Here is a 21375-nt window from a genome sequence, read left to right on the forward strand (position 1 = left end):
ATCCCTTCTATTTATTTATTTGTGCTATTTACACAATGTTTAATGTTTTTCAAGTTTGTAGGTGTCCAGAAAGTGAATCATCAAATGCAAAATAGCACTGCATAGTCTTCACTGTAAAAATTAAATATACAATCAAACCAAAATTTATTCAGACATCTTCAACATTTCTCACATTATCACAGTTTATTTGCTATAGTTTAGAAAATGGTAATAAAATATGACAATAACTCAGAGTTAAACTATCAGAACAAATTAATATTAATAATGTCAGATAACATTGATTGAAAGGTATGTAATGGATTACAATCAACCAAAGATTCAGACAACTGTTAGTATGAAAGTATTTACACAACTATACTTTGTTGACCAATTACCAAGCAATGCTTAATTTTGTTCAGTCTGTGGTATAAAAGGTCACATTAGCAATTCTGGACAAAACATGGTGAGATCAAATTGTCAGAATAATTTATTAATATTATTATTTTTAATCAATTTCACTAGTGGTCGACTGTATGAATTTTGGGGTATAATATATCACAGTTCACTTTATTTTGTTATACTCACTTGCATGAATTATAGTGTCCTGCACCTACTAGTAAAAAATATATATATCAACAATTATATCTGCTGTCTGAATAATTGTTGGTTTGATTGTTCATTAATTCTTGTTTAAAACTACAAAGTAATTCAGTCAAGAGCAGTGAGTGATTTTTTCTTTCTTTCATTTTCTTGGATTAACATTTCAGCAGCTAGTAGCTACTGGTATTTTGACATATTTTATATGTATTTGTCGGTAAAAGAGCAAAAAGAGGCAAATTTGGTGTTTTGAGACGCCTCTCTCTGTGTGAGCCCTGAACACCAGAACACTGCGGGTGCTGAATTGGGCTCTTTCACATCCTTTTCTGTTTGTTTAAACAACTGCGATTGGTATTTGTTCGTTCAGGTGCAGGAGGAACTTCGAGGAGAACTTTGCAAAGGAGAGCTCGGTTCAGTGTTGCTGTCTTTGAGACACGGCTCTCTGCGCGCAGCCGCGCACACCGAACACAGCGCGTGAGTAACCAGCCACTCAGTTGAGATTTTCCGCATCTTGTGTTTGAATGCTTTAAACTCTTTTGAATGTTTAAATTGGCAAGTGGCAAGGCTTAAAAACACGTGAAAATGATAAGCTTTCGTGACGACACGCAGCTGTGGCCTGTCAACTGTCGTGACCGTCTTTTTAGGCTGTCCTCAGCCAGCCGGTTGAGATCACCAGGGCCCCCCCTCAACCGAGGGCCCCTATAATCGTCACCACCTTTCACCCCACTAGCGACGGCCCTGCATATGGTTAATGTAAAAAGTTTTATTTGTTTTGGAAAATATTTTTCATTGTTTCATTTTATGTAAATTAGTGTGCTTTAAAATGTATTTCTATAGCACATTTAAAATCAACAGAGTTATGCCAAAGTGCTGTACAACAAAACACAATTTATATATATACATATTAATATTTTATAATATTATATATTTAATATTTAATAATATTTTATATTATATATATATATATATATGCAGTACAGACCAAAAGTTTGGACACACCTTCTCATTCAAAGAGTTTTCTTTATTTTCATGACTATGAAAATTGTAGATTCACACTGAAGGCATCAAAACTATGAATTAACACATGTGGAATTATAAATGGAATTATATACATAACAAAAAAGTGTGAAACAACTGAAAATATGTCATATTGTAGGTTCTTCAAAGTAGCCACCTTTTGCTTTGATGACTGCTTTGCACACTCTTGGCATTCTCTTGATGAGCTTCAAGAGGTAGTCACCTGAAATGGTCTTCCAACAGTCTTGAAGGAGTTCCCCGAGAGATGCTTAGCACTTGTTGGCCCTTTTGCCTTCTGTCTGCGGTCCAGCTCACCCCTAAAGCATCTCGATTGGGTTCAGGTCCGGTGACTGTGGAGGCCAGGTCATCTGGCGCAGCACCCCATCACTCTCCTTCTTGCTCAAATAGCCCTTGATGCCTTCAGTGTGACTCTACAATTTTCATAGTCATGAAAATAAAGAAAACTCTTTGAATGAGGTGTGTCCAAACTTTTGGTCTGTAGTATACACACACACACAAACACACACACACACATGCATTATACCAAAAAAAAAAAAAAAAACTTACAATACATTCAGAGCAAACTGACATCAAAACCTTAAACTGAAATTAATCAAATGCCAGAGAAAACAAATAAGATTTGAGAACAGACTTAAAACTGGCTAGTGAAGGACCAAGTCGCACATTTACAGGCAAACTATTCCAAAGTTTAGGGGCTGCAGCTGAAAAAGCCTGACCACCCTTTGTTTTACAGCAACAACTTGGGACAGTTAAGAGAAGCTGATTACTAGACCTAAGTGCTCTTTGAGGAGAAAAAGAAATCAGAAGGTCACTGATATATTTTGGTGCAAGACCAGATAAAGCCTTGTACAGAAAGACAGCTATTTTAAATTCAATTCTAAACTTTACAGGGAGTCAATGTAAAGAGGCTAAAATTGGAGTAATGTGATCCCTCTTTTTTGTTAGGAGCTAGAAGCCGAGGTGGAGCCGCTGGGTCTACTGGCCGAGGTGGAGTCTGGACCTCAGAGGCTGGAGACAGAGGTGAGGGAGACTCCGAACAGGGTGACGCTGGAGGACTCCGAACAGGGTGACGCTGGAGGATGGCAGTCCCATGGGGCTCGCACTGCAATGATGGTGGGCTGAGGGCGAGCAGAGGGGCTGCCAGACAACAGCATGGAGGAGGCTGAAGTGGGTGGGAGGGTGTTTTTTTTTTTTTTTTTTTTGAAGAGCAGGCACTGGAGAGCACAATTTAGGAGCAGGCACCTATCCACGCTCACATTGTCAGTGGCTTTCTCCCTCGTGATGGCCTCTGTAGCCTGCTCTCATACCTGGTCTGACCGCATGGGCACTCCGTCCGGGGCGAGGAATTCACGAAACAAGAGTCTTTAATAATCCGAATGGGGGATATAGAGCACATGAAAGAAGTTCAAGAACCGACAAACACAAACTGAAAGGACTAGGGCTTATAAAGACATGAAATAACTAATTAACAGGGACATGGGACACATGTGAAGGAAAAAAAATAACATAATGAGTCCAGGAGAATGACAACAGTTTGATTGTCATAATTATTAAATTTTCACAAGTTTTTTGGGAGTGAATTTAAGAATAAGAATGACCTTGCTACAGATAAAGTAAGAAATCTCTAAATATTTGAACTAGAATCTCTACGTGCATTCTGAGTTATTAATTTTGATACATTTCAAGCCCTGCTATTCACTCATACCGATTGTCAGACCCTTTCACAGCATATCAGGCATTTCCCGGAATATTCCAGCTGTGAAAAGGATGTTGGGTCACCGCGACTACAGAAGCAGCGCTTTAGCGCGATAGACAGAGAAACTGACTCTCTCTCTCTCTCTCTCTCTCTCTCTCTCTCTCTCTCTCTCTCTCTCTCTCTCTCTCTCTCTCTCTCTCTCTCTCTCTCTCTCTCTCTCAATCACACTCCATGTGGTCATGAAAGGGAGAGGCATTAATTGAACGACCTTGGCATGGGTGGGTTTTTCAGGAGTTCCACTTCAATATCAAATGCAGCGAGAGGAAGGAAAAATTGTGTTTTAGTTGGTATTTTAAAACCATGTGCTTTGACCATGTCTCCCTGAACACTGACCATTGTTGCTGAAAATGACTTTTTATGGTTAACAGTTGTGACCTTCTTCAGGAAACCTCAATGAGGCTTTTAAATATAATAGGCCCCAGTGATCATCATATGTGAATGTAGCAAAGAAACATGGTTATAAGGCATATACTGAGTGAGACATGACACAATAAGTTTAATTTACACAACGACAGTCCTTCAGGGAGACAAAAACACATCTGCCGGTTGATATCCATTATCCAAAACATTTTCCTCTTCACAAGCCTCAAAAGGGCAATTGTTTAGTCTGTTTGTGATGTGTTTGTACAGTAAATTAGCAAGACATTTACGAAATTGTACACCATCGACCTCTTGAGTGTTTGCATATCTAATATTTTTACTGGATTTAACAAGCAAATTTACCCTACTGTGTAAATGCATTTTTTTTTTCTTTTTCATTTGTGTATCATTTTTTTTTCAGGGTTTTTATTTTATTTTAATTTTTTTTTACGACTACTCATAATGTTTGTCATTTCTGATCAGACTGACACATTAGCTGCGTCTAATTGTGCAAAACATTAACATTAGCATGGCATCCAGCAGTAGAAATGCTAACAACAACAAAAACAACTTGTCAACCTGTAAGAAAATCATGTATTTGTGAACACCCACTTGTTTTTTTGTTTGTTTTGTTTGTTTTATTCTTTGCAATCAACCATCACAATACATTCTGTTACATAACATCCATTTTCCACAATCAATTTAATTTCAAATGATAAAATAAAGTATAGGGTTGCCAGGATTTCAAAACCAAACCCACCCAATTGCTAGGTTCCCCTGGTAAAATTCACATTCCAGGGGTTAAATATCACGTTATTGTGGTCGCTTTAACCCGCGGACATGAAAACAGTGTTAAAGTAGCCCAATTCTGCACACTGATAAAAATACTACATAAAAAGAAATGTAATTTTTACATTAAATAATCTAGTTCAGGCAAGAATAAAAAAAAAAGTAAATTCTATATTACTACTCAATTTAAGCTTGTAGAAGTTTGAAATTATAAGCATATTTTACTTGGAATTGTCGGGTATGTTTAAGTAAATATCAAAGTTATGATCCCGTTTTTCCCATCATGCACTGGGGCATGCATAATTAAAAAGTTTAAAATTTTCACTAATTTCTAGTATTTATAGTGTTTTATGGTCGATTTTGTCATTAGGTTTATTAACTTACTGTTTTGTGATATCTAATGTTAATTTTCTACCCATTCATACTCAAACACTATCCACTGATTGTCACCATCATTGTGTATGGTGTAACAAGAATTGAGGTCTCTGTGTTCATTTGAGTAACAATTATATTAAGTGGACATATTATCTTCAAAGGGTAACAGGCAGTCTACTTGTTCACTTACATGTTTGCAAGTGAAACACATGCTTTAATAGCATGGTTGCTTTCTAGTTCTACATTGTTTGAGTAAATTGTATAAACTGTATTTGAGGGAAATGTGCTTGAGTATTGCATGTTTTACAAAATAATTAGGTAGAAATTAAATGACTCATCAAAACCTAACTGGGTATGCTAAATTTACCTAAATTAGGTAAGTCGATTTTACTTTGAATATTGTGTTAAAAAAATTACTTCCAGATTGAATTAGATATATGCAAATTTACATTGTAAAAAAAAAAAAAAAAAAAAAGATTATTGGAGTATGTTTTACAAGAAAATGTTATTTCAGTCTTTCTACTTCAAAATGTCATGTTAAGTTTCATTATTTGTCATTATGTATGGATTTGGCTAGCAATTTCTGAATGAAAACTGTTTTTGCACTAGTCTTTTCAATGTATGAATGAATCCAAGTTAAACGTCTACAGCTTCTTGACTGTTTTGACTAATTGCCTCAAACTCTCATGCATTTCACTCACTGGCTACATCTCATTTCTGCATTCTGCCATTTGTTTCTTTCTCATTCTCTCTGTCAGGGCATTAAATAAATAATAGCATGTTGGTCTGTATTCCAGATGAGTGCTGTTCCAGCCAGCTCAGGGGGATGTATCTGTGAGATATAGGATATATATTTTCTCTCTCAGATTAAGAGATGAGCGGGCGGGGGAAAGAGGGAGAGGGTGAAGGCCTGGGCTCCTGCTGTCGGACAGAGCAGCGCTGAAATGGCAGATCCATCAAAGCAGCTGAGCTTGTCTCACCTGGGGTGGGCTCAGACCCCGGCACCGCAACGAAGTGCACCGCGTGCCGCCAACGGATCGAGAGAGAAAGAGAGAGACAGCATTTAGGTGTGTAAGGGAAAATGACCTGTGAATATGTGCATGTGTAACAGAAAGACAGAGATGGCGAGAGAGAAAAAAGCTGCAGGACGGACGGATGGAGTGAGAGAGAGAGAGCGCATGCTGCCCACTGGCTCAGAGCCAGAATGAACCCCATTGTCCTTCACCTTCCACAGCATCCGCCTGACACGCAATTACAATAACTTTACACTCTTCAATCTTCACTCATAACCAGTCTCTTACACGCTTCTGTATTTACCCATAACTAACTTCACACTCTTCACTTTCTTCTTGCATTCAGTGTCGACACTGAATTCTTACATTTGATCATGTATTTCATAAAGTTCTATTCTAGGTACTAATAGACTGATATATTGGCCAGGCATATTAATCAACAGATATTTGGCCTGAACGTCAGTACTGACAATTTGCAGCTGTCAAATATTTTTTTTAAGAAGGATTTGAATCAAAATTCAAAATGTTTAATCAAATAAATGATATTAGTAATCGGGGTGATTATTATTATTATTATTTGCTTAACCACTTTAAAATGACTTTTTGGTGGCTTTAAGTCAGAAAATGTAAAGAAAATGCAGACATATAGCAAGATAATATAATTTCACTTACCTGGCCTATCACATAATTTAATTTATGCATTTAGCAAAAAATGTTATCCAAAGCGACTAACAGTGCATTCAAGCTAACATTTTTTACCTTACATTTACTTTACATAACCTTGCGCTGCTAAGCAATGCTCTACCACTTGAGCCACAGGAACACTCACTTGAAGCATCGATCCCTTCTTAAAAGTCTGTGTTAAAGGAGAGCTGTCTGTTGTGCTATTTAATTAAGCTGACTGCTGTAGCCTATATCCAGCTTAGGCATGTTCTCCTTTATTTTTATTTTGTATATATACTGTTTGAACGATAGTTTGGTAAATCTTTCGGCGATCAAATATTCGATATCACTTCTCACAATAAGTACATGGTACATAATCAGCACAGCAGGAGACATTCAAACCAATGTCACGTAATTTACATCTCTATGATGATTGGTTGATATACCAGAAGGAAGGCTAGCTTCCCTTAAGAGTTTTCTTTTCTCAACACTCCTCAGCGCTGAAAGTGAACACTCAATGCTGATTGGCTAATTTTTGTAATTTATTTTTTTTTCAATGGAGGCACTAGAGTTCAACTCTCCATCAGCCTCCCCCTCCCCTTCTCTATCACTTAACGTTAGCAGTTGTAATTACATCAGCAGATTCAGCACATTTGCGATAGAAGAGCGGCACTTTATAACTTCAGTAACATGTTATGGCATTACAGCTGTGAAATTACAAAAAAATAAAAAAAATTATATGTATATATATATATATATGTGTGTGTGTGTGTGTGTGTGTTCTTCTGAAGAAGTGGAAAAGTTCATTTATTTCTTGTGTAACTTGTGTATTAAATAAATTCAATGCACACAGACTGAAGAAGTATAAGTCTTTGGTTCTTTTAATTGTGATGATTTTGGCTCACGTTTAACAAAAACCCACTAATTCACTCTCAACAAATTAGAATACTTCATAAGACCCACAAAAATATTTTTAGTGAACTCTTGGCCTTCTGGAAAGTATGTTCATTTACTGTACATGTACTCAATACTTGGTAGGGACTCCTTTTGCTTTAGTTACTGCCTCAATTCAGTGTGGCATGGAGGTGATCAGTTTGTGGCACTTCTGAGGTGGTCTGGAAGCCCAGGTTTCTTTGACAGTGGCCTTCAGCTCATCTGCATTGTTTGGTCTCTTGTTTCTCATCTTCCTCTTGACAATAGCCCATAGATACTCTCTGGTTCAGGTCTGGTGAGTTTGCTGGCCAGTCAAGCACACTAACACCATGGTCATTTAACCAACTTTTGGTGCTTTTGGCAGTGTGGGCAGGTTCCAAATCCTGCTGGAAAATTAAATCAGCATCTTCAAAAAGCTGATCAGCAGAAGGAATCGTTAAGTGCTCCAAAATTTCTTGGTAAACGGTTGCAGTGACTTTGGTTTTCAAAAAACACAATGGACCAAAACAAGCAGATGACATTACACCCCAAATCATCACAGACTGAGGAAACTTAACACTGAACTTCAAGCAACTTGAGCTTCTCCACCCTTCCTCCAGACTCTAGGAGCTTGGTTTCCAAATTAAATACAAAACTTGCTCACATCTGAAAAGAGGACTTTGGACCACTGGGCAACCGTCCAGTTCTTCTTCTCCTTAGCTCAGGTAAGACGCCTCTGACTTTGTCTGTGGTTCAGCAAATTTCTTGACATGTCTGTGTGTGGTGGCTGTTGATGCCTTGACCCCAGCCTCAGTCCATTCCTTGTGAAGTTTACTCAAATTATTGAATCAATTTTGCATGACAATCCTCATAAGACTGTGGTTCTCTCAGTTGGTTGTTCATCTTTTTCTTCCACACTTTTTCCTTTCACTCAACTTCCTGTTAACATGCTTGGATACAGCACTCTGTGAACATCCAGCTTCTTTGGCAATGAATGTTTGTGGCTTACCCTCCTTGTGAAGGGTGTCAATGATTGTCTTCTGGACAACTGTGAGATCAGCAGTCTTCTCCATGATTGTGGAGCCTAGTGAACCAAACTGAGAGACCATTTTGAAGGCTCAGGAAAACCTTTTAGATTTTTTATTTATATATTCACAATATTGAAAGATAGAAACATTTGTCTGTCTGTCTGTCTGTCTATCTATAAATATCTATTTATGGGATTTCATGTATATTTCCTCTTTGGCCCCTCATTGTTTTAAACATGTAGGTGTGAAAACAGTTAAAATCTGATACAATCCATATTGGTGCTGTCTCTAGGTTACCAAATTATCTCATATTATGCACTTTTCTGAAAATAGTCATGCTTATTGCTCAACTTAACTATGTCAGCAAACATCACTCTTTGCAAGCACTGACTTAATCATCCACTGAATGAGTACAGCACTCATAAAATATATGCTGTTGTGCACCTGTGTTACTGATGGTGCATAACTACTTACAGTAGTGTCATTTGCATTTTCTGTATCCCGTTTAAAGTGATGTCAGCGCACCTTTCACATTAGCACAAAAGCGGCATGAAGAGGGTCACGTGACCTTTGCACAATAACCAAAAGTGCAGTTTACGCCGGACACACATTAATATTTTACACAAAGCGCATTCTGTCACTCTGTTAAATGGAAGTAAAAAAAGCAACAGACAAAAGGTGTGTGGGGGGGTGAAGATCGTTCCACTGTTTTTAACATTCACACACAATGCTGCGGGAAAGTGACAATTGCTTATCTCCATGGCAATCAATAATGGCTATGGGTTTAGTTCGCCGAGCGTGTGTCTCTAATGTGGAGAGGATGTCATTATTATTTTCTGTCTCCTAATGATGGTCATTATGCATAGCCACTGATTGAATTCCATTTGTTACCTGCGTTAGACTCTGAGTAGAATAATTACCATTTAAGTGTCTCCATTAAAATTCATACATGAAGACCTCCTGTTAAAAATAACTAAAGTATTCTTTGAATGTGAAATGAATTGCGTTTCAGCCCAGCCCTGATTTAAATACTTGATTAAAGAATAGGGCCGTTGGCACAGATTGTGATTTCTTAGAAGATGCTCAATGATCAGCTGAAAACAACTTGTAGCCCTTGTGTCCTGCATTCGTATTTAATATTTAATTCAAATGGATCTGCTGCTGGTAAAACACAATCAATATCTGGCTCTCTGTCAAAATTACATTTTAAATGTCCCATGCCTCATTCAAAACAAACATTGCTTTTCATTATGCCGAACATCGTCCACAAACGCTGTTTGTTCATGGTCAGTTATTGGTGCTGTTTTAGTTCAATACTTGATTTTTAGTCATGTATATATCGGATTCACTCAATAAACACTTGAGACTATTATTGTATAGATAGATAGATTAATTTTGAACTTGGATGCCTGTTGCATGTTGGTCTGCATTAACTAAACTGCTGCTCAGTATAAAAACTACAGCTGAAACACTGATGACTATAATAAAATTGATTGTTTCTGATTAAAATCTGAATTCTGCCGCACTCAAAGTTGCTGTAAAATGCTAAAAAAAAAGAAAAAGAATAGCAAAGATGCAACTGTAAAACAGCCTAAAGCTTAGCTAACAACCTTTTTATTAAATCTTGCATCTATATTGTTTCTAGTTCATGATTACAATTACGAACAGCCCTACCTGTGGTAAAATCATGGTAAAATATATTGTGTTCTTACATAACAGTTGATTTTGATTGGAATACATAACCGTTGTAAAATATTCAAATAAACAAATGATGCATATTTTTATATTAATGTGCAAAGCTGCAACTGTAAAGAAGCCTAAAGTTAGCTAAGAAACTGTAAAAAACTAAACTAAATATTGCATCTATATTGTGTGTATTTAGCTTTGCTTCATCCTTACAATTATGAACAGCCCTACCTGTGGTAAAATCATGGTAAAATATGTTTTGCAGTTTATATAACAGATGATTGTGATTGGAAAGAAACATACATTTTATTGAAATTCATAATTGTTGTAAAATATTCAAATAAATAAATGTTTTGTAGATTTTATATACATATGCAATTGTAAAATGGTGTAAAGTTTAACTACTAAACTATATTACAAGGCGTATGAATAGTTTATTCTGATGAACAAATATTACCATTTATTCAATATTGTATTTATATTGTATATATGTAGCTTAGCGTCATGCTTATGATTATGGAAAAAAATTACCATAGTAAAATCATGGTGTAAAAAAAAAAAAAAAAAAAAAATATATATATATATATATATATATATATATATATATATATATATATATATATATATATATATATATATATATATATAATAAATTAATATATATCTGTGACATGTATTTTATTTTAATGTGCCTACTAGCTATGCTGCATGTCAGACTATGCTTGGTATTTTATATATATATATATATATATATATATATATATATATATATATATATAATTATTATTATTATTTTTAATTAATGTTTTTTATTGAACATTGGTATCTTTTATGCTGTGTTAGTGACAAGAAACAGCCCTCACCGGTGGCTACTGCTTTAATAGACTTGAGAAACTTCATTGCATTTGCAGTAAACCGCATCCATTCTGTCTCTTTAGCGGCTGCCAGCTGCAGCTCTATGAATCCATGGTTGTTTTCCTCTTCACTAGATATCTCGAGTGCTAACGAAAACATGTCACATCTCGTTTGTTGTTTTCCTGGAGTCCACCCTCCGTCCGTCCACCCAAGTGGAATTAACTGTGTTTGTGTTGCAGGTAAATAAAGCGTGTAGGGCCCTAATACAGCCATCGCTCGGTAAGGGCCCGCACAGCTGCGGCCGGCTGACTATTTCCAGAGAGGAGGTGGGGTGGGAGCCGTACTGAGACCTAATCAATCAATGCCAGATTATGGCTAAAGCCACTTCCATACCTATTAAAGGAGGACAAATGCAGAATTGCAACTGAACAACTTCTAGTTTTAAGCCAACAGTGGGACTTCCTGGTTATTTATCAAAGTCATTGCTGGTGAGCCAGAACGCCTGGCTGCGCAATTGTACTTCTCAGCGAGAGAAGGAGCTCTGCTGAAAGGAGCGTGTTTATGCCCTCAGCTGTGGCGCTGTCAGCCTGCTGGAATTTACTGTAAATCACATTTGTTTTTATTGCGAGATTTAGTATCTTATCCTCTGTGGGCTTCATCCACTGCGAGCTTGTCCCCCATTAGGACGTTAGCCCGAGACCATAAAGGGACTTGGCTACACATCATCATATAATGTGAAATCAAACCTTTCACTTCTCTCGCTTTCGTTCGGCCACTCTTGTCTTATTCCCTCTTTAAGCCCGTTCTGCAGAAATCACAACCTCTGACTGGTTAGAGACTCTTGGAGTCTTGTTGTCATTTTCTATTATAGGAAGAGTTAATTTGAAAAAAAAAAAAAATGTTTTGTTATTATTTACTCACCTTAATTTTATTCCTTCATAAAGACAGTGACTGCTCCTAAAAATATTTTTTTTTTTAAAGCAAAATAAATTATTATTATTATTATTAATATTTTGAATTAGATTTTATTGTTATATTTTCCATTTTCAATTTAATTTTAGTTCAAATTTTAAGTAATTTTGTTTTGTGTTTTTGTCATTTTTAATTATTTAATCAATTAAAAATTATTATTATTATTATTATTATTATTATTATTATTAAGTTAAAATAAATGAAAATGATAAATGTTGCCTTGGCAACTAGCTGAAATAATTTAAATTTTCTGTAATAAATATTCATTTTATTTTAATTAATACATTTTTATAAGTGGCTTTAATTTTAGTTATCTATAATAATCCAGCTTGAAGCGAACTGAAATTTAGGCTATTTAGTAAAATGTAAAAATTTGATTTTTAGGCTAAAGTTGACATGGAAGGCATCTTAAATTATTTTTCCTCACATGAGTTATTGAAAATAACAGCAATGGACTAAATAATTATTTTTTTGTGTGTGAACTATTCCTTTAATCAAAGGATTCTGGCCAGAGGCGTCGTGCCCATTCAAAGTGAGGCCCTGAGCCCCCTCAGATTTCTGAGCCAAGTGGATTTTAAATGCAGCTTCCAAACGAAAAAAAAAAAAAATTGCAGAATAATATTTTTTATATATTTGATACAATCACAGCGGTGTGATTAGATCGTTCAGTGCACAGCATCAGCTGCTAAATTCAAATCTGCGTTCGCTGGCTGGCGCTGAGCCAGAGACAGACGCGTTCGTACAACGCTTCATGATAACCAATCAGAAACTATTCTGTTGCGCTTATGGATGCAATGGCCAATGAGAGACGTCCAGAAGAGTCATCACTGAAACGCGGTGTTTTGTTCACTTGCTCGCTGACTGAATTATTTAGCGAATTCTCTCATCAGAAACAACAAAAAGTGCAGATGTGCGTACGAATGTAAGTAAGATATTCGTTTCATAATGTAAAGTGCTTCAGTGATTTTAATGGGAGTTTTTGAGAGTGCCTGAACTCTGGCTAGACTGAATGAAAATGTTTTTTGATAATGTAAATGTTCTTTACTCTCTGTAAAATGAAAGTGTTAAAATAAGTATCTTACAATATTGTTATTAAAATTTACATTAAATGCAAATTCAGTCGTATTAAAAATATTTTATGGCATGATATGACACTTAAGTAAAAAGTCAGGTTTTTATGTGTAGTAAATAGATTACACTACATTTCCATATATTGATCAAATAACAATCTATAAAGGTGCAAAACGTGTTTACACATATTTGAGAAACGAGATATTTCCTGATATATTAAGCATGTTTGGAATTGTTTTGAATAAAAAGGAAAAAAAATAATAAAAAAATAAGCCTATATCAGTTATACAGTGCTTTCGTAGAATGACTTACACAGCAACTTCCGACCCCCCCCCCCCCCCCCCGCCCCCCTCAAAAATCATGAATGCATGACGCCCCTGATTCTGGCTGTTTGCTAATATGTATAAGATACAGTATTGCTGTATTCTTGGATACAGGAGGATTAAATCCATGTTGTAAAAATACAATTATTGCTACAAAGACATAAAATTAAGTTCTCATGATATAGATTATATTTGATGTCTGAGATTAGTAATGTGGGAAGCCCTCATCTTCACATGCACAACAACAATTAAATCAAGAGAACATAATAACAAAAACAATAGATGAAAATGAGATGTACTCATGTGTAGCCAGTTAGATTTGCAAAGAGTTGCTCCACAGTTAAACCAAAAGAAAAAGAGGAAAACTGCTTTTTATACTGTATATTCTAATTATTTGTTTCTGCATGGTTCATCTATGTACTGGTATTAGGTTCAGGAAGAAAGTACAACTAGAAAATATTTTCAGTGAGGTTGCTGTGATTTAAAGCATTACAGACTACATTAAGTGTATTATATTAAACACATTACTTCATGAACTGTGCATTCAGAGTCAGTTTGCTTTTTCTCCAAAACACGTTTTTTCCATAGAGGAAAAATGAATGTAAGAAAAAAAAATCTCATGAAATCTCTGCCAAGCTCAGTTGAAATGATGGAAGCTGACAGCGAAGTCTGCAGGCAGAAGGTTAAAAAACAGCACGTCACGTGACTGGACAAAGCCCTAACCCCAGTCCTGAGGAACCAGACAATCTCACTCTTCATGCGTGTCTAAGTAAACAACCCTAGAAACACATTGCTTTCAAATTAGCGGCTAATGCAGAGTCTACACTGCCCTGATCATTATTACTTAAATGGTTAATCAGTTGAAATCCATTTAGATAAATGGCTGTTGTTAACCACAGCAGGGATGAGTGACTGAAGTGAGGAAAACACATTTAAGGTGTAATGTCATGCGTTTAAGGACTATTTCATCACCATCTTTAATGAGTACTTATATAGCTCACGCTGATTTGCATGTTTATGATTGAACGTGCATGTTTAAGACAAGCAGAATAAAATGCAATTCAATGCAATTATGGGCACAATATTGATAGGCTGACAAAATGATGATTTCTTGCTTGCTTAGAATAGTGATCATGATACTCTCACTATTTTGATGGAAAATGTTTATTTCAGGGATTTACCAATCCTGAATATTGTACTAAACAAAAATGTTCTTCCTTCAGTGTCTCTCTCTCTCTCTCTGTCTCTCTCTCTCTCTCTCTGTCTCTCTCTCTCTCTATATATATATATATATATATACAATAAACAAAAAGTAGAAAATTAAATACTTATGTAAATAGAAAATATGAAAGTAAATTTGCATAAACATTTATTTTATATTATTATAAAATATTTATTTTTCATAAATTTGATTAGACATAGCAGAGTTGTTATTTAGGAATTAAATCGCATGGGTGTTTGATTTGAGTTCATAGTCTTTTAACAATAAATTGTGCAGCTCTTTTATCCTGTTGTTTAGCATATTGATGTCGCCGCTGTTTGTAAAAGCAATACAGCAATTGAGTTTACAACAGGGTTGTTCACACTTACAGCAGTCTGTAGAAACATACCGGATGTCATTCATTTTCATTGAAAGTTGGCAAGTTCAACTATACTATTTGCAAATAAGTAGTCATGCAATGTGAAAACAACCAATCAGAGCACAGATAAAAATCCACCACCTGATAAAAATGGATAATGCATTTAAATAGCAACCTCTGAGTATTTTATCACTTTAAGGGTTTTAAAAACATCCCTTTGTAAAATCACTGTGAGTGGCTTGTTGGTTTAACAATGTACAGCCAATTATGTCAATATGCATTGTTGTATCTCATCAGAATATTTTCATTTAACAAGCTCAAATTACTAAATATGTTATCAAAATGTCCCTACAACAAGGGAATGGTGTGCACTTGAACAGTAATGACCAATTAAACGACTAATCAATACACTAACAAGTAACTGGAGCCGTGCTCCATCCTTAACCAATGTTATGCTAGTGTGTTATGTGTGTGTGTGTATGAGTGTTTTTGAGGGTTTGTGCTGGATGTTAGGGCAGTACAGGCACACACTCAAGTCTCCGATTTGTGTGTGTATGTGTGTGTCTGGATGATGTGTGTGTTGACGTGCCGTAGCAAGAGTTCAGGGAGGCAGCTGAGCAAAATAATTTAGAATGTCCTGCCTGCTGACACAAGGACAAAAGGCGCAGAGAGAACTTTCTCATATGCGGCTAGGAGACAATGGCGGCCGCTCCGGCTGGAGTCTACACAGCGGTTGTTTTCTCTCTGACCTCTCGTCCTCAGAGTGATGGTGGAAGGCAGTAGACAGCCAGGTTCTCCTGCATTACTCCTGCATCGTGCCCGTGCAGCGCGCAGGTAGAGAAACACCAATACTAATGGGCGGCTTTCCTTATGCTGTTTCTTACACTGTCAACCTGGAGATAATAACCGTTCTGATTGCCTCTACAGTATTGACAGAGGTTACTGTCTCTCACTCTCTCACTCAAACACTCTGTTACAACCCCTAGTGAGCTGCCTAGATAGTAGGCAGCAATTCAGAGCAGCGCAAGTGCACTTCCGATGTGAAGACTTGTCTGAAAGAAGGAAGCATTATAGTAAATAAAGAGGCCCTAAATGCAATGCACCACACACAGCACCAAAAATGCACAACGAGTATACATGCATACCATTTAATATTGAAGTATAAAACATTTATAAATAAGTATAAAAAAATATCATACATAAAAATTTTCCCTTTTATCCAATATTTGTTTGGCTCAGCAACATTTTAAAGTGGGCATGAGAGGTCTTCTTGTTTGAAATTGTGAAAAAAAAATTATATTTTGTTCCTTATTGTGATGTAGACCCAAGTGAAATGGCTTCTTGAATAAAAAAAAAACATGTACGATAGGACTTGATTTTGTCACATGCACGAAAATCATTTCTAATTTACACTGCAATATTAAATAAAAAATTTCATGACCTTATCATCTCTGTCTGTAGTTTCCTTTTTAGATAAACATAATTGTTCTTCAACATAAGTAACACATAATGTAAATCTCAATGTGTGCTTTAAAGATGCATGAGCTTACAAGTTGCAAAAAGTATTATGAATGTGAGTTTACATGCTTACAGAGAAACTTGTTCTAAATCAATCACTTATGAGGTTCTATCACAGTTAGAATGCTGTCTTAGAAGGAAGCTGCCTATGTAAGCAAAAGGTTATGAAACAGAGCCATTTTATTTCTCTCTCTTTCTTTGTTCTTTCTTGTCTGGTCCAGTTTACCGTTTACGTCTGCATTATTTAATCAGATGCACCCCCCACACCTCCAAAACTGCACGCTTCCTCTACCCTCATCACATACATATTGTTCAGACATAATGAGGGCTGCAAGGTGTGGTGGGACTCAATCAAATCAAAATCTGAGACGCAACAAAAAAGAAAGAGAGACTGAATTGGTCTCCACCGATCAGAGTCTGAAGTAGTACAGTAATTATTACCTTGGAGTGCGGCAAGCAGTTGTTTGTTAGAAAGGCTGAATGGAGTGGCGCAGACTGCCAACGGGCAGAAATCCTCCAAAGGCTTTGGGACTGTACTGGAAATGGCCTGCAAACTCATCAGGGAATGCTCAGGGCCAGATCGATGCATCAACCCAAGGCCCCAGCGCACCAATCCGAGAGGCCATGCTGGGACTCTGGGCTCCACAGTACACATCATGTGTCTAAACTCCAGGTCCTCAGCCAGGTCCCTCCGGATTGTCAAAAGAGCGCTGGGACATGACAGGCAAGAGGTGTGGAGTGGTTTTGTCATGGTGTGATATACGACAGGATATCAAAGTCAGATGTGATTCCGCTAAGAAGACACATCAAGATTTGCCCTTCATTTTTATAAAAACCCAGACAGGTTAAAATAGACCCACACAATAAAGGTATAATATCAACATCAGTTATTCCAGCTAATAAGATAAAGATAAATAAGATAAAACTATAATTTAATTGTATTAATGGTTTATTCACAATTAAACTACACAGCTTACTCATCATCTATCTAATCTATCTATACATCATAATCATAATGGTAGCATTTAAAGGGTTAGTTCACCAAAAAAAAATCAAAATTATGTCATTAATGACTCACCCTCATGTCGTTCCAAAACCGTGAGACTTCTGTTCATCTTCGGAACACAGTTTAAGATATTTTAGATTTAGTCCGAGAGCTCTCAGTCCCTCCATTGAAACTGTGTGTACGGTATACTGTCCATGTCCAGAAAGGTAAGAAAAACATCATTAAAGTAGTCCATGTGACATCAGAGGGTCAGTTAGAATTTTTTGAAGCATCGAAAATACATTTTGGTCCAAAAATATCAAAAACTATGACTTTATTCATCATTGTCTTCTCTTCCGTGTCTGTTGTGAGAGAGTTCAAAACAAAGCAGTTTGTGATATCCGGTTCACGAACGAATCATTCGATGTAACCGGATCTTTTTGAACTAGTTCACCAAATTGAACTGAATCGTTTGAAACGGTTCACGTCTCCAATAAACATTAATCCACAAATGACTTAAGCTGTTAACTTTTTTAATGTGGCTGACACTCCCTCTGAGTTCAAACAAACCAATATCCCGGAGTAATTCATTTACTCAAACAGTACACTGACTGAACTGATGTGAAGAGAGAACTGAAGATGAACACCAACGGGTCTTACGGGTTTGGAACGACATGAGGGTGAGTCATTAATGACATAATTTAGATTTTTGGGTGAACTAACCCTTTAAGTATTAATACATGCTATATTGCTTTTACTTCAATAAAGGAAAATTCAAACTGAAATTGTCCAGTAAAGAGCATTTTTTATATTTTCTGAAGAAACTGTGACTCGTGATTGCTTGTGCAAGAGACAAAGCCACAGTGATTTGTGGGTGTAACTGTGGTTTTGCAAAATCCATAATCTTAAGGATGAGTAATAACATCGCTTAATTCCTAATTTCTTTATTTTATTATATAATTAGGCAATGAGGTATAAGAGGCTGTGCTATATTCAGTATTTACAATTATCTATACACAGATCTATTTGCATTATATATATATATATATATATATATATATATATATATATATATATGATTACAACAATTTTTTTTTAGCTAGAAACATGAAATGCGTGAGCGTCCTTGTAAGCTCATACATCTTTAAAGCACACACTGAGATTTACAATATTCAAATCAATTCAATTCAAGTTTATTTGTATAGCGCTTTTTACAATACAAATCGTTACAAAGCAACTTTACAGAGAATTATGTTTCTACAATATTTAGTAGTAGCTTATAAGTGGTGACTGTCAGTTTGTGCACGTATGACAGGATTTTTAGAAAAATCAATACAAGACATAGTCAGCCAGACGATGAATATTATTAATAATTATTATATGATACAGTCACACTTGTAGCAATATTTGTTAGTTCTGTTTGTTGATTCAGGGTTAGCATCATCTGAGGTTCTCTGAGAGTCAGCATCATCTCTTCTCAGGTGTTCTGGATCCAGACTGGAGCTTGTGTAAATCCTAGTTATCACGGGATGTAAATCACGTGGCAAAACAGAAACAAATAGAGACATCATTAGCATAGCTGCTGTTCCAACAAAGTAAAATGAATTAGTTTAACCCAAGCTAAAGAATAAGAATGCACATTTGATCAGATGCAACTACACTCACAATTTAAGATACATTATTCGAATGCTTGGCGAAAGAGATGCGTGTGTAAACAGAGAGAGTGTGTCTGAACCCCAAACATTATCAGGAAGGCTATTCCAGAGTTTGGGAGCCAAATGTGAAAAAGCTCGACCTCCTTTAGTGGACTTTGCTATCCTAGGAACTACCAAAAGTCCAGCGTTTTGTGACATTAGGGAGCGAGATGGATTGTAACGTGGTACAATATGTGTTACTTATGTTGAAGAACAATTATGTTTATCTAAAAGGAAACTACAGACAGATGACAAGGTCATCATAACATGAAAATTAATATTTAATATTGCAGTTTATTAGAAATGATTTTCGTGCATGCGACAAAATCAAAATAGCCATCAGTACAATCGCGATATGCAAATATTTACATTTATTTCTGTGATTATTTTTGTTTTCGTTTATTTATATTAATGTAGTTCTGAATGCACTGTAGCCCTACTTTATTGAAATTCAGTTAAAAATAATTACCGCTGTACGGCTGCTGTGCATACTGAACAGTTTTTCTCGCTTAGCTACTACTATATCGTGTATTTTAGTATTTTAGTTATTTGGAAATATTGTATAGAGGAACAAACATCCCATAAATGAACAATTCCTGTCAGCGGTGTAAGTGACAAGACACCCTGTGTTTAAGCAAATCCAGTGCGCTGCGCTGCTTTGAATTTGGCTCTCCAACAGCGCGCATGCGCAATCGCGGCACGCTGTGCTTCTTTAGAGCAGCTGTTTGGGGTTTGAAATTCCAACATGGCAGAGGCAGTGGTCAGTCTTCCCCACACTAACTTGGAATGGTTTCAAGTCGCTTAACCCGCACAAGCATTCATCAGCGAGCCCGTCGGATCGATGCCGTTCTAACCCGAGAGGTTATCCTGTCATACTAACAGGTAAGAGTCAACCCGGCTATTTCCACCGAGGTTAGGAATTCAACTGGACTACAGGAGAGGAGCGCCTGCCTTTATCTCAACGCATGTCCAGTCCATGCATCACCGGGTTGAAATGAAGCGCTCGCGCTGTCTGTATCTAAATACACAGACTGAGTTTAATGCGGGATGTGATCGCGCGTGCAGCGGGATGTTAAAAGCTCGGGCGGATGTTGAAGTTGGTCAGTAATAGTTGAATATGATTAATTGTGTCAGTGTTAGATTTTGCATTTGAAAGTGAGAGTGGGTGGGGTTGAAATTCTTACAAAGTAACTTTCTGCAGCACAGGCACCGCATTATAGGCTACACGATTATCGTCTGGAAAAGTTTTTTTTTTTTGCGACTTTTCGTTTTCGCGTGTCATGCATTTTTTTTTAATCATTGACTCTTCAGCATTGGAAATGTGTTTTGGAGTCAATAGGCATGCGATGCATGTCTCCATGTGGAGAATCTCGTTTCTTTGAAACCCAGGGAGTTTTATCTCAGCCTTGGAGGAAAAGTGACATGAGCTCGTTGTCGTGGTCATGTGTTTTTCCCTCCTTCCCATCGCTCCCTTTCTCTCCTCCTCTCTCTCTTCCTCTCCCATGTTGTCCAAGAGCTTTTGTTGGTTTTGCCTTCCTAATTGTATGCATGTAGGTTAAACGAGTACCTGACGAAAAGGCCCCTGGTTTTCACAGCGTAATTCGATAGCTGAGAGGAAAAAGTGGCTGTAAGCAACCTTTGGAATTCACGTTTTCCATTCTCCTGATTTCGCCTTTGAGAAGATGATCACTAGCTCCAGTGTACATGGTACGTTGATTTATTGTTTATATTTTGCCATACACGTTTACAAAGTGTGCTTGTCCGTGCATGGTGTGCTTTGTTTTAGTCATGCGATGCACACTAGACTTTGAACAGGGGCAATATAGCCTGTTGTTCGATTGTAGCCTATGTTAATAATAATTTATTATTATGCAGTTTCACTCTCATAAAGCACTCCTAATGCATATATCTTGATTTATCTGATGCGTTTTTGAAGAAATGTTCCGTAAATTGGCATGTTGACAAGGTAATTATAAGTGTCCGATGTGTTTACCTCAGTCGCCGATGTCCGTCAGAACTAAGATGACACAATGTCAAAATGATGACTAGCGACTCAAAGTGAACTTACTTTTCAATAAAACGCGAGGACGTTAAAGATTTATTATAATTAATGTTTTTAAAGATAAAAAGTCTCATTTAATGTTTACTATAGTATTTGAATATATCGTCTTATGACATATA

The 21375-nt window shown here is 36.5% G+C and overlaps 1 protein-coding gene across 3 annotated transcripts in view; it reads left to right on the plus strand.

The window, feature by feature from the left end:
* Positions 1–19897: 19897 nt before the first annotated feature.
* The window catches only part of LOC132153205 (fidgetin-like), a 62145-nt gene continuing 60667 nt past the window's right edge, over positions 19898–21375 (plus strand). Inside the window, exons 1-2 of one of the 3 annotated variants that reach the window (XM_059562546.1) lie at positions 19898–20076; positions 20749–20901. In XM_059562546.1, coding sequence (XP_059418529.1) covers positions 20877–20901 — 25 coding nt within the window. In that variant the 5' untranslated portion in view covers positions 19898–20076; positions 20749–20876. The remainder of the gene's footprint in view (positions 20077–20748; positions 20902–21375) is intronic. The other 2 variants (XM_059562547.1, XM_059562548.1) reach the window with 2 other exon arrangements.

This window comes from Carassius carassius, chromosome 11 (genome assembly GCF_963082965.1).
Source record: "Carassius carassius chromosome 11, fCarCar2.1, whole genome shotgun sequence".
NCBI classification, from domain to species: domain Eukaryota; kingdom Metazoa; phylum Chordata; class Actinopteri; order Cypriniformes; family Cyprinidae; genus Carassius; species Carassius carassius.